At 39.9% G+C, this 18,384-nt stretch overlaps 1 protein-coding gene across 12 annotated transcripts in view; it reads left to right on the forward strand.

Moving 5' to 3' along the window:
* The window catches only part of CD44 (CD44 molecule (Indian blood group)), a 52,173-nt gene extending 38,670 nt beyond the window's left edge, over positions 1–13,503 (forward strand). For 8 of the 12 annotated variants that reach the window (XM_059473465.1, XM_059473453.1, XM_059473458.1 and 5 more), the window contains 6 exons: positions 1,055–1,216; positions 2,458–2,691; positions 3,578–3,763; positions 6,684–6,806; positions 8,050–8,128; positions 10,130–13,503. In XM_059473465.1, the coding sequence (XP_059329448.1) occupies positions 1,055–1,216; positions 2,458–2,691; positions 3,578–3,763; positions 6,684–6,806; positions 8,050–8,128; positions 10,130–10,346 (1,001 nt within the window). In that variant the 3' untranslated portion in view covers positions 10,347–13,503. The remainder of the gene's footprint in view (positions 1–1,054; positions 1,217–2,457; positions 2,692–3,577; positions 3,764–6,683; positions 6,807–8,049; positions 8,129–10,129) is intronic. The other 4 variants (XM_059473456.1, XM_059473463.1, XM_059473460.1 and 1 more) reach the window with 3 other exon arrangements.
* The last annotated feature ends 4,881 nt before the right edge of the window (positions 13,504–18,384 follow it).

Here is an 18,384-nt window from a genome sequence, read left to right on the forward strand (position 1 = left end):
CCTAAAATAATCTCATAAACTGTAGAGTGATTAATTTTCTCTGTGCCCTGTCTGGATGGTGGTGAAACAGATTTCAGTTTTAGCTCAATATAAAACATTTGATCTTTACTTGCCACCACCACTTCGAGGGCTTTTCATTCCTTACTGGAGCATGGCTGTGCAATTGCATCCAGCTCATTACATAAGTTACATTATTTGGTGCTGCCAGACTGTCTTTATCCTAAAGTTGAATCCATACTTACGCATATTTGTACCTCGAGGTTAATCCATTCCATTTGTGAATATTCACCTGGTGAAAGAGTGTTCTTTTCATAGAGTTTACTGAAATCTTTATCCCTCTGGTTCATTCATACAATGATGAGAGGCTGGAATCTATAAAATTGTCAAGACACAGCAATCCATTCTCATATAACACAGTATTTATAACATCAAAATAGTGTTCTAAAAACATGGGTAATCTCTTCTTCTGGAGGTCTCTCCTCTCCATCTGCCACTGGAGATGGAGAGGAGAGACCATCTCAAATCTGTATATTTTGCCAACATCTCACTCCAACATGCTGAGCTTAAATGTGGAGCTTAGGGGTCTCTCAGAAGCCAGTGACAGCGTGGAAGAAGAAGCAGAGGCCTTCATGTCTTCTTGACTGTCAGTATTTCAGTACTGATGCCTGTAATGTGAAACACACTGTTAGAGCAAGTGACAGTGCCAAGGAAGCTGAGACTCTGTAGGTAGCCTGGGATGCGAGTCAGGGAATCCTTCTGACTTCTGCCTCTGTGTCTTTCCCTGGGTCCACTGCCCTCAGGAGTCTTTTTAATTAAGTAAAAAAGCAGGCAAGAACAGCAAATGGATACGTCTCACCAAAACTGTGAGAGAGCAGTGGTGATGTACACAAGGTCTCTTCTCTGCCCTTTTTGTGGATAGAAAAGGGTAACAGTGCTTTGAGGGGAACAGGAGGCTTGGATGGGATGGAAATGGGAAGGCCACAGCAGCACACACGTGGAATTCACAGCTATTAAATAACCTGTGCTTAAATCATCTGTTATTAAACCATCATAGCAGCTGTTGCCTCTCCTGATGATGCCCACCACAAAGAGCCAACTCAACCACTTCTGCCTCGGGATTATGAACCAGAAATGAGCACTGAAGGCATCACAAATCCCACAGATGCCCCCGGGGATGAAGTTCTCCACAGGACCACAGCCACTATGAACAAAGCTGGTAATGACTCTCCTCCAATGGGTTCCCATAAAAATAATGGATTGTACTCATTTCTCATGTCTGGTGTGAAATGAGACATTATTTCTTCTGAAACTGACTTCTTTCCTTGTCTTTCTCATCTTCGAAGTGTGCATTCTTGTTGTGAATTTACATTGCAAATGTTTTTATTATTTTGTTGCATGTGAATATCCCAACAAGAATTCCTGTCTGCTTAAGGATATTTTTTTTCCTGTGTGCCCTGTTTCTTGTGCCCCCCTGACTTTACTTGGGTGTATTTTTAACTGTGAAAACAGTTGCTTTTTGGAGGTGGCTGGTAGTGCAAATGCTTGTTCTTCATGTCTGGTCATTCCTGGTCTTAATTTTTCAGCATATTCTCTTAATACTGTAAAATTGGAAATAATTTATTGGAGTTTGTTTATGTAGTTCTGCAAGGTTCTAACTTAAATTCCCAAACTATGCATGTTATCCATTTAAAATTATTCTCATTCAAAATACTTCTTTTTTATTTAATACAATAAGATTTTTTTATCACACTGATAAAAAAATGCATCTTTTCTTCCTGCATTTTATAAAAAAGATGTTCTAAGGAAAAATTAGCTGTTATCGTTTTGCTTTTCTACCTCTAAATCCATTTTTATCTGGACTATTTAATCCTCAACATTTAGGATTTGACAGAGAGCTATGAAAACTACAAATTGTGTAGATTAAAAATATAGTTTGTAGATGAAAAAGTTTGTGTTCACTATCATCTGCTCACGTTTTCTAAATATGAATGAGATTCTGTAAAGTTTCCCAGTTCACTGTTTTCAAACTTTATGAGGTTTGACAGGTCAGTTGCAAATATGAAAACCCAAGTATGATTTTGCAATTTTTTCAGATGTTATTAATTAAGTAATTCTAATCTCATTCCTCTGTGTAACAAGAGGAATTCTTATACTCATTCTGAAAATAATATTGCTGTTTTCTCACTTCTAAACAGTGTTCACTAGATATTTTCAAAACCAGTATTTTAGGCTGCATTGTGAATATTAATGAAGGAAGAGGCAAACCAAAAAGAATGTGTCATATGCAGAGGATATTCCTTGCTTGTGGCTTTGTTTTGTTTTGTTTTTCTTCTCACTGTAGAGTCTACATAGGCAAATAAATTACAAAGCTAGAGATTACTAAAAATAAAGAGGGAGTAATATGTAAGGTGCATTTTTAAAATGTTTTTGAAGTTAACTTGGCCATCATCACAACAGTCACAGCCTCCACTGACATTCTGGCACCAGAAGATATAACCCAGGAAGCGTGGGCACCTCACCTTGTGGTGACATCTGCTTCCTCTCCTGAGGGTGCCCACCACAAAGAGCCAACTCAAACACCTCTGCCTTCAGATGATGAACCAGGACAGGGCACTGAGGGCATCACAAATCCCATGGATACGCACAGAGATGAAGGCCTCCACAGAACTACCTCCAGTGTGACCACAGCTGGTAATGACTATTTTCTGATGGGTATCAGCAAGAATAATGGATCATTCTCATTTCTCATGTCTGGTGTGAAATGAGACATTATCTCTGCTGAAGATGATTCCTTTCACTATCTTTCTCATCCTGGGGATCTTCATTCTCAGCGTGGACTTGCAGTGAAAAATCTGGCATAGGATCTGTGAACAAGGCCTGAGGGACTCCTTGCTCCTTCTTGCTGGTGTACTTGGTGGTTTCTGATCTTTGCTGAAGCATGTTTTCGGGTGATCTCCCAAATGTTCTGTGAGACATGCACTTTGGTGGTTCTGAATCCCCAACCTGATCTTCCTTTCTTGTGCATCAGTGGGATTAGCTGGATATGCTTTGGCACCATGGCTGGTGTGGTGGAGGTGCTCTGGCAGGCTAATCAGATGACTTGATCCTGCAACTCAGCAGCAGCACCATCACTGGGCAGTGGTGTCCCAGTGGTGAGGGCAGTGCATTCATTAAAGAATTACATCCCTTAAATTCTGCCATCAGTTTCTTACTTCTCTTCCCCTGTGTATTGCCAGGCAAAACCGACAGAGGTGAGGCCACTCACTCCTGAGTTATAGGGTCAGGTTGTTGCTGCTGTCATCTCTTCTTCTAAAGGTCTCCCCTTTCCCTCTGTCACTGGGATCTGTGTATGTCACCAGCATCCTGCTCCAACATGCTGAGCATAGATGTGGAGCTTCAGGGTCTCTCAGAAGCCAGTGACAGTGTGGAAGAAGAAGGAGAGGCCTTCATGTCTTCTCCCCTCTTTCTGTGCTTTGCATGAGGAAGGTGAAGGTGCTTTCTGGCTTGCTGTGGCCCAGGAAATTATGTAGGTGGTGGTTTTTGTGAGTGCTCCCTGATCATGCCACCATCATGGCAGTCATAGAGTCCGTGGATGATGCTGACCAAGAGAAAGCAACCAAGGAGCCACTGGCACCTGGCACTGCACCTGGAAGGGAAGGTGAACCAGCAAACACCACAGATGGTTTCCATGTCCATGGGATACCTGGAGTTTTTTCAGACATTGAGGACCGTTTCATTCCCTTGCAGACTCCTCTTACTACCAGTAAGAACAGTGAATTATAACCATTTTCATTTATCCATCAGTAAGTTGTTGTTGTGGACAATGGTTATTGTCCAAAAATGTGTACTAGGCATAATTGTAAATGGTTGTCATATTATGATTTCCTTTTTAGGTTTTGTTATTGGTTTTAACATGCTGATAAGATGTCATGAATGGTATCTCTTTCTAGCAAAAGCATTATGTAAAGGCTGTAAATAGTATTTTGCCAATAAGCTTTTCTTATATTCTGTTATCAGCATGTGGTAAGACAACTATTGAAATGAAGAAATGCAAACTTTCTGCTCATGCCCATATATTTGTGATAGCATTTTGTCTTTCTTTTTTTTGCTGGGCACAAATGACAGCTATGTAACCCTTAAGTATCTGTCACTTTCCCCCCATTTGTAACCTTTTAAATTAGCTGAATAAGTACAAAAGAAAGGTAATTCTCTGTGACACCATTTTTTTCCTAGCTATATGTGCTGTTGGTATCTTTCCAGTGATTAGTTGTAGCTGTTACTGGGCTGTAACTGACATTTCTTTTGTGAACAGCCTTGTTTTTCAAAGAGTTATTCTTCTGATGAAGTTACTGCAGTTAGCAGTGTTAGCCTGTTATACTACATACAGCCTTTGGTAATTTTTTTGGATGCTAATAACATGGGAAATGAAGGGAATTTTCCCTATTCCCAAATGTAGTTTCCTCACAAATAACCATCCTAAAAGTAAGGGTTTTTTCCCAATTCAGCTAATCCAAACACTGTTTTCATGCACTTTCTTGGAAGTTAGTGGAACCATTCCAGAGCAGTTTTGCCAATGCTCTGTGGACATTCATTGCATATAAACAAGATTATGTACCTATATCCTTACAGTATTATACAGAAAACACTTGAAAACTAATTCCTTTAATAATTCATTAGTACTAATTAATATATTGTGAGGTAGAACTTGGGCTAATTATTTTTCCAAGAATTTTGTATAAAGCAGTAAATTCAACTCTAACAAAATTGCCTGGTTATAGTATTTTGAGTAGGCATAGGACTATAAATGCAAAATATGTATTTGTCAGAATTTTAACAATGAAATCTGTTTTAAATAATGTCTTCCTACTAAAACACATTTCTTTCATTTCACAGGCCCTATTCACTTAAATTAATTTAAGCTCCCTTCCTAATTTTGTGTGTAGACATTACACACTATGAAAAAATGTTTGCTTCCTTTCTGTTTTAATCACATAAAACCTGTAAGAAGAGGTTTGAATCTTTTACAGTGGGAATATCTTTTTCAGTGGGAGTATTGTCAGTACCTTGGCAAAAAGCTCAGAAGGCCATTTTCTCAAAACTCTTCCTTTTTTCATTTACCTTCTCTTGTTGCATTTTAAGAACACAGTTGATGGGAGTTACTAAGACATTACCATTGTTATCAAAAAGCTTATTGAGGGGTTCATTCATTTGTAATGTTGCCCAGTGTAGGTGAAATGGAATGGAAAAGATTCATGAATGTATTATTAAAGGCCTTCTCTGATCAAATGAATGGTTTGATGTACTGTACCACTTTTGGTTTTTTTCTACAGCAATGTTTAGGCTGTGGTCAGACCACACCAAGTGTCCAAGTGTCCACAGCATAACAAGTCAGTCCAGTGAAGGGACACAAAAAATAACCGTCCATAAAGAAAGAAAATCTGGTGTGTTACCAAAATTAAATGTAGAGGGCTTTTGAGGTTCCCTCCCTGCCACTTGCAAGCACCTCCCCAGAGCCAGAACAGCAGGGAACGTGGCTGACCCTTGCTGCTGCTTCTCAATGCTCAGGGGAGCAGCAAATGTAGCAGGTTTCTAAGCACACAACTTCTAATAAATGTCTGAATGCCTTTATAAGGGGTTTTGTGGAGAAAAAGCTCAAAAATCTGCTGAGATGTAGTGTAGACAAGTTAGTAGGTCCCTCTTGGTCAGCTTTCTATGCTGCTAGATCAAGGTTCTTCATTGTTGAATTTGTGCTCTGGCCTTTGTTGAGAGATAGCACCAAACAACGCACCAATCAATAAGTTTCTTGTTAACAAAAATAATAAAAATATCTGGAAAATTCATGAGCTGCTTGCTGGCTGTGCTTCACAGAGGGAATAAAACATGCTTCTCAATTTTGCATTTGCCAGCTGTTACTAGGAAATGAGATCAGAAATATTGGACAGAAATTAGTTGTAATGTGTGATAAAGAAAAAGAACTTTACAGCTGATTAAAGTTAGTGTTTAATTTCTTGGAGTCTGGAAGAATTCAGAGAGGTGGAGATCTGTCATATATTTTTTGTAGTGATAATGAAATTACTGTATCTATAGTCTGCTGATAATTGTAGACTTGGGATACCCTTATGGCAATAGCATGGGCCAGGAATGTAATTGCCTAAAAGTTTAAGCAGTATGGCCAGCTTAGAAAATACAAGAGACTGATTAAAGGTCTAATACCATCTTGGAACCAAATTACACAACTTATTAAAAAGGACAAGAGGATCCACATCTAAGTTTGCAGAGAACACTTTTTTCTATTAGGAAAAGAATACTTTTAATTTTTAGAGTCCCACTCTAGCTGCCAAAGTCACAAGCATTCAAAGGATTATTGTTCAATTTTATGACAACATTAGAGTATTAGGGGTTCACTTTTATCCTGTGTCAGAATAGAATTGAAACATATGAGGGAGACAAGTGGGGAAAGCCATGAGTTTTGCTTCTCAAAATACTAAAGCTAGCCGTAGTTCAAATAAGTGTCATGCTTATAGTCTGTGTGATAATTTTCAGTACAAACACTCATTAACTGCTTCAGCATGGACTTTCCAGAGTATGATTTTTACACTGTTTAAGTTGCAGTCTTCATACATTGCTGTTAAATATCCATCAAGCATTTTTGGCCTAATGGCTGGGGTTTTTTTGTTCTTTAGGCTCTACCTCTAGTGTGTATGATAACCAAGGACCACACAAGGGACATGATGAATCCATGACTTCCCCTGGAGGGACTGCCACAACAAAAATAGATTCAGAACCAAGGTCGGCCCGTGTACCAGGTGGGTTTTGGAAGTCAAATGTTTTAAAAATCCAAGGACAGACTTGTCTTCATATGAACTGAAGTAAGAGATGAAAATGAAGGTCAAATGCTTTGCTCAAGCTTTGTTCTGGATCAGATCATATTCAGCATTTCACAAGTAGTCTGTGAAATGTATATTGTAACTCATATAGTTTTTCAGCAATATTAAGATAAGAGAAACCATACATTTGGGGAGTGGGATTAAGATTCAATTAACTTTTATAAACTGAAATTAAATCAAGCAAAACTTGGTAAAGTTATATGCATAGCATCATATCCATGAGAATGTTCAGCTAAAACAAGCTCTCCAGAAGAGAGTGTGCAGACTAAAATAGAATAAAAAGAAGCCAACACCGTGATACAGCTGCAAAAGAATGTGAATATATTCTGGGACTTATTAGTGATAAAGTAATTTTTAAAACAGAGAAAGTAATTATTCCACTGTACTTAGGCCTAGCAAGTCCAGAGGTGAAACTCTGTGTTCAGTTCAAGGCATTGCATTAGTCACAGGAAAAAAATGGACAAGAGCACACAGAAAATTTTGGGAAGGTAACCTTTGAAGCCCCTTTTGAAGAACTCATCATTTGCAGGAAAACTGAAGGGAGATATAAGAAAAGCATGCTATGAAAAGAATGCCTATCAGTTTTTCACCATGGAGTACTAATAATTAACTAATTAGAAGAGGTAATTTGTTGCAAATTAAATGTATGAGTCTTGTTAAACTAGGAACAGTTGTTTCAAACAAAGAAAATACAGGACATAAATCTTGGGAGAGGACCCCCATCTGTAATGGTAGCAGAGCTATAATGGTAGTAGAAAGTAGGCTACTGGGAAGGTTGTGAAACCTGATTTACTAAAATGTGCTAAAACTCATCCTGCTTCTGTGCCTGAGACTGTAGGTGTGTCATGCTGAGCTTTTTCTTTTGCCATTGGAGTAAATCAGTGAAACAGCTCCTCTTCACTATGCCCACCAAAGTGCTTCCAGGTGATAGCAGTAATGGGGTATTTAATCTGAGCTGGCCTGTCTATAGCTGAGTGATGAAAATGTGTTTGATTTGCATGGAAAGACTTTGTACACCAAACAAACATTCATGGAAGCTAGGAAAAGAGTGTGACAGCTTATGGAAAGTAGAAGAGATTGTGTTTCTGCAGTTCTGTGAGATGGCAAAACCACATGAGATACATTCATACTCTCTCTTGCCCTCCCTCATCTGTCCCTGCAGACTGGCTGATCATTGTTGTTGCTCTGGTGGTGCTTGCATTGATCCTGGCAGTGTGCATTGCTGTCAACAGTCGCAGAAGGTAAGGCCACCCCTTTACATTTCCAAAACACGCTGCCTCACTCCTCTCTTCCTTTGGAGAGTCTCCAAAGCTTTCTCAAAGAGCAGAGTAGCAAACCACAGGAAAGAGCATCCTCTGCAAAGCTCTGTGGCTTGAGGTGTGGGGACGCAGGTCACCATGTCCTGCACAGGTCACACATCAGCCTGCACACTCACCTGGAACCACTCCCATGAAGTCAGCAGCGACATGAACTGTTTAGTCTGGGAAAGGGAAACTAACTGTACATAGATCACAGAAAAATGATTAGCCTCTCTCTATTTGTTATCAATGGGAAAATTGTGTTCACAGAGGGTGGAAGTTGGGAGATGAACACACAGTAACAACCACAGGATGAGCCAGGAATAATTCTCCACCATTAAAGCATTGTCTGTGTGCACTGTGAAGGGCTGTCCTAGACAGTCACAGCGATTCTGTGAAAACCTGCTATTCTGTTTCTTCTGAACAAGAGCCACTATCACAGCTGGCAGTCACAAGCATATATGCTAACATTGCTCTCTGAGCTCTCAGGAGCTTTATGTACTCCATTTTACAGATGAGGGAGCTGAGGAGTAAAAAGTAATGCAATGATCTGTGCAAAGTTAGCTGAGAAATTGGAAAAACCCTAGCCTAAAGGATGGGCTATAATATTCTTAACTCTTTTCTCTGGGGCCTGTTTTGAGGTTACTTGCCAATTGACTTCAACAGCTTTTTGCTACTTGAATGTTAAAATTGAGCTTTTTAACAGAGTAACTATTTGCTACTTGAATGTTGGATTTTAACTCCTTTTTTATCATAATGACCATATAACATGTGGAGATTTTTGTGCAGGAAGCAGTGAGCACATTTTTTCCTAGTCTGTTGGTTTCAGAGCACTCTGAGCTGCTCTTTTAAGAGGCTGTGGAGCTCCATAGCTCTTTGCTGGTGTCTTTTGGCATTTTATGACTGCAGAGCAGGAAATCATTCCCAAGGGTGTATGTAGCATTAGCAGAGTGAACTGAGCTACTTCAGATAAAATAACCCTCATCTATGAGTCAGTAGACATGAAAAAAATGCTATTTCAAGAGCATCTTAGTAAAATTGAACAGCCAAATCAGTCCTTCAGGAGTAAATATGCTTCATTTAAGTCCAACTTCACAGACACAGTGTCCCTCCTAGGCATGCTGGGCTCTGCATATTCACTTTGCACAAGTGGGATGTCCAGCACTGTGTAGCCAGGGAGTCATCTAAACAGTAAATCTGACAGCAGTGTAAGTAGTGCTGTTTTACTATGCTGAAGGATACCCAGCCCATGATAACCAGTGTGCATCGGCTTTGGACTGGCGACTCTTTAAAATTTAGACTGTGGGTTAGTGTGTTTTAATTCAGAGCTACATATAAGGTTTATTGGGCAGTCCTGCAGCGAGTGTAACTTGAAAATCACAGTACCTCTTTCCTACCTGAACATCCCAAGGAACTCTGCTGCTGACAACAGCAAGAGTAATTCTCCATATTTCCTTACTGTTGGTTGGCTTCTAAGCTTGGCCTGCTAATACAAAGGAAAAAACAGTTGTCTTGTTTAATGAGGTGAGAGCTTGATCCAGATTTTCTGCTTGCTTAAGAATTTGTGCATTTCAAAGCTGTGGTCCCAAGCCTGGATTTCGAAGTTGTCTTCATAGTGGGGCTATTTACAAAGTTCAAAAATGTGGATAAATTCAAATGACATAAAAAAAATTTCTAGTCTTCAGTAATGAATGTTATTGCTATATGTAGTAACAGTAAATAGAAATTAGATAAGTGAGCTCCTAATAAATTTTATGCATATAATGTTGGATGTTTTCAAAAATAAAATATGCAATATGGAGAACCTTTACACTTTGTATGGTGTAAGTCTGCACTGGCAGACACAATTTTAGTTTCCAATCACCTTTTCCTAAATACTGACCTTCAGTTTTTTATTATTTTTTTGTACTCTATTTATAATATTTAATTTTCATTTCTTTCTAGATGTGGGCAGAAGAAAAAGCTAGTGATTAACAATGGCAAAGGGGCAGTGGAGGACAGGAAGACAAGTGAATTAAATGGAGATATCAGCAAATCACAAGAAATGGTGCACTTGGTTCATAAAGAACAGTCAAATGACCGAACACAAGCATGTGATGAATTCCTGACTGTGAATGAAACACAAAATCATCACGAGTGTGACATGAAGACTGGAGTGTAATGGTACCACACTGCCAAGCAGATCAGGGCTGGGGAAACCAAAATCATGTGGAACTTGAACAGGAATTCACAGATGCACTGTGCTACTGATGTCTTTTGAACATAAGCCTAAGTTCTGTTTCTTTTAAATCACTTTGCAATGACGCCTGAGTTTAAAAATTGACATGTGCTTTCTGAAATACACCCCCAAGAGTTGCATAATGCTTTCAGTTCCCAGTCCCTTCACAGAGGACTCTCACTGTGTCCTGGATGTTAGGAGGCATACAAGTTTACATCATTATTCCCCAGATGGAAGGTCTTCACTGTGTGAAGCTAAAGAAGTATCCAGTCACTCCATCTTACAGATATTTAAAGTATAAAACTTGCCATGGTAGAGAAATAAGTGAGGAAAAATGTCAAGAGTAAAAAAATCGAGTTTAAACCCAAAAGGCATCTTCTACAATGTCTGCAACAGCAGAATCCTTCAGAAATGCCTTCCAGCCAGGAATGGCTGTGGGTACATTCAGAATCTGCAGTATAAACAAAAAGTGACATTTTATAATTATGTGTGGCTTGGTCTGCAACGAAGGAAACCCAGAAGGACAAAATTTATTTATCTCTATTTTTAAATATCTATGGACATACAGCAAGTCTTCTCGGGAGGGGTAATAAAGGCATGAAAACATGAGCTGAAATATAATAAACTTCTATTCTTTATTATCCTAGCAACCTGTACAGTTATCCTTCAGTTTTTGAGGTGTTCACTGCTCTTCTCTCCACCTCATTCATTGGTCCAAGTTTGTGCATGTGTTTAATGAGCCTGTTAGTTAAGATAATGAATAAAACAAAATGACCCCAGCTCTATCACATATGCACAAATCAAGCAATTGAGATCACTAGGGAAGCTGACAGTACTTTATTCCTGAAAATAGGTCTCTGTATTCTGCTCCATTTTGGTAAGGAGATGCTGAGCCTATTAATTTTTTTCCTCTATAACTATTACATTATACGAGATTGCTTATATTTTAAAAGCTGCTTTTCTATGATCTCACTCATTTCCTCTGAATTCTATTTCATCTACATTTTTTCCATCAGCTTTTTAAAAACACCAAAAAGAAACATTGCTTGCTTTTTGGTACCAGAAGTTCAAATTCTACAGAAAAGATCAAAGGAAAGGAAACTCTTCCCAGCCATGTAATATAGTAGAGTAGTTGAGCTGCATTGTTACATGCTTTCATTATGTCCTTTTGTGTCTGTAAAGTATTTGTATTAAGCTATGATGCTGTGCATTATATTGATAAGAATTGTCAGGAAAACAATTATTTACTACCAGTGGTCTGTGCCATTTTTAGAAAACTTATTGGAATGGAGGGAGAATTGTAACTTCCAATTGGACTCCCCCCAGGAAATGCAGGGAAAAATGCTGGTCTGTGCCAGCTGTGGGATGTGGATGGTCTGTAGCAGGGCTGTTCAGGAGTTGTGTTCACTGACCATAGCCCCTGTCTTTGAAACTGCTCTGCTAAAGTGCGTTGTATTATGTTCTCCATCTGAAGCAGTTTGGAGGGTGAATATTCAGCTGGCTAAATACTGACTTCAGCTAGCACTGATCTTTACTGGAACATAAAGAACAAGACTGTTGATTATATTTCTGAGTCACAGCCCTCCAGCAGTTTCCCATGTTCTTCATGGAAATGCTCAAGTGCCCTGGTATCTGCTGGCAGATCTGCTCAGGGCAATTTACACCTGGGCAAAAAGTCCCAAGAGAAAGTGATGTTTTAAAATACACATAAGATGTTTTTTGGCTTTATGCACATCAGATATTTCATCTGTGAACAATGCATCGATTCTTGTTTAATGTTTTTAAGCACACTTTTCTATTTGTCATTAGAAATCAGAGTGATCTGCTGAAGGCTGTGTTTAAACTGCTGTTAGGTACTCATTCCACTAAGTATGGAGATCCAGAGTAAGAATTAAAAATTGTTAAATCCTAACTGGGAATAGGTCTCAGTGAGAAGGACGTATTTCACTGTCTTGGAGGCTAAACTTCTCTTAAAAAAACCAAAGAGTCTGTGGCATGTTATTCATCTCCCTGTTTAGATGTTAAATGAAGAAATCCGCAAACTTCTTGGTAATTTATTTTATAGTCAGTAGCTATAAAAGCACAGGCAACACTGGTTGGGTTCTTTGTATATTTTTAAAGGAGAGATGCTCAAGAGGCAATGCCATTATTTTATATATGCTGATTCTTTTTAGGTTATGTCCTGTGACTTATGTGTAATTGTTTCATTATAGTTTCGAAACTAGACAGCCATTTCATATGTGTAAAACAGTACATATTTTTATTAATCTTGCTTTTATTATGAGGAGTTGTTTGTTGTGTGTATGTATTTTTATATAGAGCACTTGATATATTTGCATATTTATTTAACAGATTAATCAGAATTAAAGAAAATGCCATCTCTAAATTGTAACTAGAAATAGTATTGCTGAAAACACATCGGACTTTAAAATAAGCTTCCAAAATAAACCAGATTCCACGCTGAGGATGAAATGTAAGTCCAGCTGTTAGTGGGAGAGAAGCCTTCAGCTGGATAGTCATGTTGAGTGCTGTGACCATTTTTTCTGCTTGCAAATTCCAAGCCGGGCTGAGGTGAATGCTGTGTGACCTTGTCTGCTCTGCTGGCCTCCCCCCGGCTCCACGGGTGCTCCGGGCGTTAGTGATGAGCTCAGCTTTACCCCAGAAGCAGACAACAGCTACAGCAACTTGGTTCAGCTAAAGATCAACCCAGTAAGATCTTGGCGACCATGCCTGGCTCGCTGAACCAGCACTTGAAGAGTGCAGCACCCAGCAAGACCCAGGTGCTGACAGACAAATCAGCTGTGACTGACAGATCTCTGTGTCTTGGTCTGTCCCTGCTTGGTGCCCAGGAAGAATGAGGATCTCCCCTAAAAATGCTAAGGAGCCTGTGATCAGCTTCTGTTATTCCTTTGTCTTGAAAAGTGTCACGTAAATGTGATCCAGACCAGTGGAATACTGTCTAAAGCAGCAAGCATATTTAAGAGAGTCTCTGTATGTTTTATGGGAATGTAATGTTTTCATGAAGCAATGCAGGCTGATTGTTTCATCTGTATTTTCTTGAAGTTCTGAAAAGGAATATTTGATTAAAGCAGAGAAAGGATGTGCAGCTGTCATGTCTACCTTTGTGGATGTGAAACCCTTTCCACAATACCAATTCCAAAGTTGTAATTTTGTGGTTTTTCATAGGATAGGGATGTTTTTTTTGTGTCCCTTGTCAATAACATCAACCTCTGTACTAATTAGTTTGAAGCATTTTGCCTGGAATATTTTTAGGAGACAACTGCCAAGTGTCTCTTTAGCACATATCATTCTGGTTAGGGCTGGTCCTAATTATTCTTTCTGCAGATGAAGGAAATAAATCCTCTGACAACTGTGTTCTGCCTCCACATACAAAGACCCCAGGGTATTTTGTAAGCCAGCAGTTAATGGGTTTATTTTAAGCTATATTAGGCCATTAGACAATAATTATTTCTTAAGCTTTATTAAACAGTTCAAGGGTCTAATGCCTCTGAGTCTCTGCAAGAGCTGTGATTGGTAAAATACCTGCCCTTTTGGTAACCACAGGCTCTGACTACTCCTTCTCTGTGCAGAGGGAAAGGACAAAAGGTGCAGGAAAAGGGCTGTTCCCTGGGGTGTGGTTCCAGCTGTGGGGGAGTGGGTGACAAAATTCCTGTTCCTTAAGGGTGGAAAAAATTGTGCAGAGGTGTTTTGGGCATGAATCTGGGGTGTTCAGGACAGAGGGAGAGCACAATTTCTGGGAAAGGGTGTAAAGGGAGAGTGAAATTTCTGTACTGCAACTGGGAAAGTACCTTCAACAGCCCCAGTACTCTGGCACTCGAATATTTCACAATTCTAAGTAGGAAAAAAGAGCCTTTTCCTGTGGACCTCCCCCACCTCCAAGTCATCCTCTACATCTACCGCCTCATTTGCAAACTGATTTTGAATTTTCCCCTGGTAGCCTGTTTCTCACTGTTGCTATGCCCTATGCCCTGCTGCATGGCATCCCCATGCTGGGGGCAAGCAGCTGTGGCAATGAGGAGAGGCAAATTTTGGCAAGATGAGTAACAGTGTGTTCTGTTAGTGTGTTTTGTCGTCTCTTTCTCACCCCTTTGGAGTAAGGTTAGTAAAGGCAAGATTTCAAAAACATTTCTGTGAGGGACTGATTTGATTTTTATTTATGCCTTAACATGTATTACACATGAGGTGAAAAATTACTGGAGGGACTGGGCAGGTGCTGAGAGCCCTGACACATGCCAGGATGCCTGAGAAAATTGCCTGGGAAATGGAGCTCTGGGAGCAGCCTTGGCAGGTAAAAGCAGTTACTCTCTCCATCCCCCTTTTTCTTTCTCTGGTCTCTTTTTTGTCCCACTCTGGTCAGAACCATATCCTTTATCCCAATTTAACCCAATGGTTCTTGGGTATTTGCTGCTTTTGGGCATTATTTTCACCCAAGAAATCTATCAAAAGGAATCCCCCCTGACTCCTCTTACAGTGGGATGGGACAATTCTGCTCCTTGCTTATCTTCCTGTTCTGAAAGTGCAGGACTGATACAGATCTTCACATTGGCCAAGTGAGCTGCTGCATAGGGGTGTTTAAAAGTTAAAACTCTAGAATTGAATCCACCATCAAAGCAGCTCTCCTGACCTCATGGCAGTTGATTATTGTCAAAGTGAAGGTAAAGCAGGGGTAGTGAAAGCTTTAGCTATGCTTGAAACACAGCCTTTCAATTTTGTCTGAATGGTTCCAGCAACCAATAGAAAGGTTTTGTCTGAGTGGCAACTTCAAGGAGTCTCAGACTTTTTATTTAAAAAGTTTTATTGAAAGGAATTTATTTATTCCTACTCTACAGGAAAAAGTGTTTTGGATGAAAAAGTGCCACAAAAAGGTGTGCTCTGAATACTGATGTGAATGTCTTTAGTTTTTCTTTAAAAGAAAATTTCAAAAATTATGAAGTTTTGGATCAAACCAAGTCCACAAAATATGTCAAAAAAGAAGATTACTTTTTTTCTGAGAAACAGATGTAGTTTCAGCTAGTTTAATTATTCCAGATAGAAGATACAGCTGTATAAATATCCTTGTTTCTTTGTTTGTTTGGGGATTTTTGTTTGTTTGTTTTTCCTTTTTTGTTTGGTTTTTTTGGGGGTTGTATCTTGGTCTTATTTGGGTTGGTTGGGTTTGGGGTTTTGGGGGTTTTTTTGTGGGTTTTTTTTTTGGGTGGGGGAAGATTCTCCATGTCTAATACATCGTATAGCTTTCCCTTTGTACTAAAATGAAATTCTTAGAAGTAATTTATGGTCTCACTGGAAAAAAAGATATGCAAAAAACCCCCAGGATTGTTCAAGTCTAAAATGTCATAAATTTTAGTGCATTTCTCAGAAAAATCTCCAGCTTTTTTTTTTTTTTTTTGAAAATCAAGTAAAAGTCTCCCTCAAACACCCACTTAGACTTTAGGTGAGCAGGTGCCCTTTCTGCAGGGGCTGAAGCTGAGGCCCAGCTGAGATTAGGGGTACATAGGTGGCAGTGGTAAATCAGCACATGGCTCAGAGGCAGTGGAGACTCTGCATATCCAGAAACTTTCAGGTCTGCTGAGCTTGTCCTGAACTCCTTGTAACTCTCAGAGCAACCCCGGGCAGAGGAGGATGCCATAAGGCATTTTCTGCTCCTCTGAAGGCTCTTAACTTTGTACCTGGCATCTGAAAGCCTTGCCTTGGGCAGTTGTGGTAGGATGGAGTCTGCTTTAACACCCATATTGCCATTCTCATGGGGAAGTGTATCAATTGCTGGTACCACTTGGTACAGCTGAGTTTTAGCTTTTATTCTAAATTTACTTCTAGTCATGATGTGTACATCATCTAGCTTCTGGCAGGACAAAAGGCTTTTCTTTCCTGAATAAATCTAAAAGGAGACCCCTTAGATAATTTTCAGTGACCACATTTTTCCCTTGCATGAATTGAGACTCCAAACTTCCATGTTTCTCATAAGAAACAGTAATAAACTGTTCTGCCCCATGATGTGGTTGAAGTATGAGTTTATATCTATAATATTTATATTTATATTCATATTTAGATTTAGATTTAGATTTTATCAAAGTACTTTTTAAAAAAACAAGCTTCCTGTTCAGGGCTGCTGCTGCAGATTGCTAGCAGCACCTTACCAGAGCTAGCTTAGGGAGAGTTTCCTGCAGCTGAGTTTATCTAAGGTGAGTCCATGACAGCTGAGCCCCACACACGAGACACAGTGATCTCAGCTGACAACAGCACACCAAGGGAGAGAAGAATGCCCTGCACATGCTGTGGATTACAGCCATCAGTGATACAATCCTCAGAGCAAATGTTGGGCTCCTTTTACTTTTTGGATCCACAAACTAAGCTCTGTTTTGGCTTTGTTCAAGCATTGCCTGTCTATCTGGAACCTAGTGTGCAAGTACATGGAGTTTGTCTTCCTGTAAAACTGTTTCACAAGCATCTCCTCTGTTCACCAGGTTTTGTTTTCCAGCAGTAGGTCTTCAGATTCACCAGCTTTATAGTTCTTGGGTATTTCCCTGAAGTTCTTTAGTGGTTTATTTTCTAGTTAATATTTCTTTCATTAATCAAGTGCAAGTCTGAAATGAACTCAAGGTTGGCATGTTTGTTTGTTCAGCCAGTAATTTAAAAACAAACTCACCCTTTGTTCAAGAAGGTTGACTTCCCCCCTCCATCCATGAAGAGGACAGTTATAAAGCCTGCCCATTATTTACTGGCTGGTCAAAAATGGGAGAAGCCTGGTTCAGAAACAAAGGTGAAATGATCCAGTCAATTTAGGTGACACCAGTAACCTGGGTGAAATAGTGAAATGATTTTTGAGTGCATTTCCCAGCTTGGAAATGCTAGGAAGGCAAAGAGCTTCCTTCTTGTCCCTTCACTGTGCTGGGAGTCAGCTGCCTTTTCTCCCCTGCACGTGCTCAGCTGCATTTCTCCAGTGGGGTCCAGGGATCACAGCAGAGCTGTCCATGCAGCCTCTTCAAGCACCCCAGTAGAAAACAGCCAAATGGGAGACTGATCTGTTTTACAAATGACTACATGAAAAGCAAACATTTTTGTGACTTCAGTCAAAATGAGAATGAAGAGCAAAACACCGTGTAAAACAGACCCTATGTTGCTTTTCTAAATGCCCATCCCTGTACTTCAGAAGCCCTACCAAGAGTGTGAGGCCTTGCTCCTCCAGACCTTGTTCCTGTAGTTTTGGTGGGCAGCAGTCAGTTTTGTCATTTATCTGTGTACACAGATAAATGTACACAGATAAATGACAAAACTGACTGTGTCTGTACACAGACACATCTTGTTTATCACCACAGAATGTGCCTGCCCCAGCCACCAGGACCACAAGCCCTTATCTTGCATGCAGTCTGTTTTCCTGCCTGCCTCCACTGCATGCTGCACAGCAAGACAGCAGGCAGTCACCTGCCCAGCCTGGGAAGCTGCCTCAGCTTTGGGAGCCTGCACAGGGCCCTGCACAGCTTTGGAAGCAAAATGGCACCAAGCCCTGCTGGGGTGTTTGCACATTATTGCAATGCAGGTGCTTTGGAACTGCTAATAACCCAGCCCAACTGAGTGTAGTTTCTAATGCTGTTTTCCTCCTAAAGCCCTGTACGTTGGGGCCACCTGTTTGTTTCATAACCTGGTCCTGTTCACCTGTGCTATCTAATACAAAGGAGAAGATTGTTTCCAATCTAACAACCCCGAAGTATTATCTCAGTTGTTCTTTCATGCCTTAGAGGAGATACAGAAATATCTCTTAATATGGGTCCATGATTCATAACTCACTGGCTTTTATATCCCCTTTTAGCAGATTCTTTCCTGTAGAGAGGAACACATTCCAGACACAAACACACTCCTGAAATAATCTTTTTCTCTAAGGCTACAGACATGGGGAAAAGGGGTACAAGGAGCTTGCAAGAGCTCAGAGGATCAGCCTTTGGGCTGTGTATTTTCAGAAAGGTCA

This window comes from Ammospiza nelsoni, chromosome 6 (assembly GCF_027579445.1).
Source record: "Ammospiza nelsoni isolate bAmmNel1 chromosome 6, bAmmNel1.pri, whole genome shotgun sequence".
Taxonomy (NCBI): Eukaryota; Metazoa; Chordata; class Aves; order Passeriformes; family Passerellidae; genus Ammospiza; species Ammospiza nelsoni.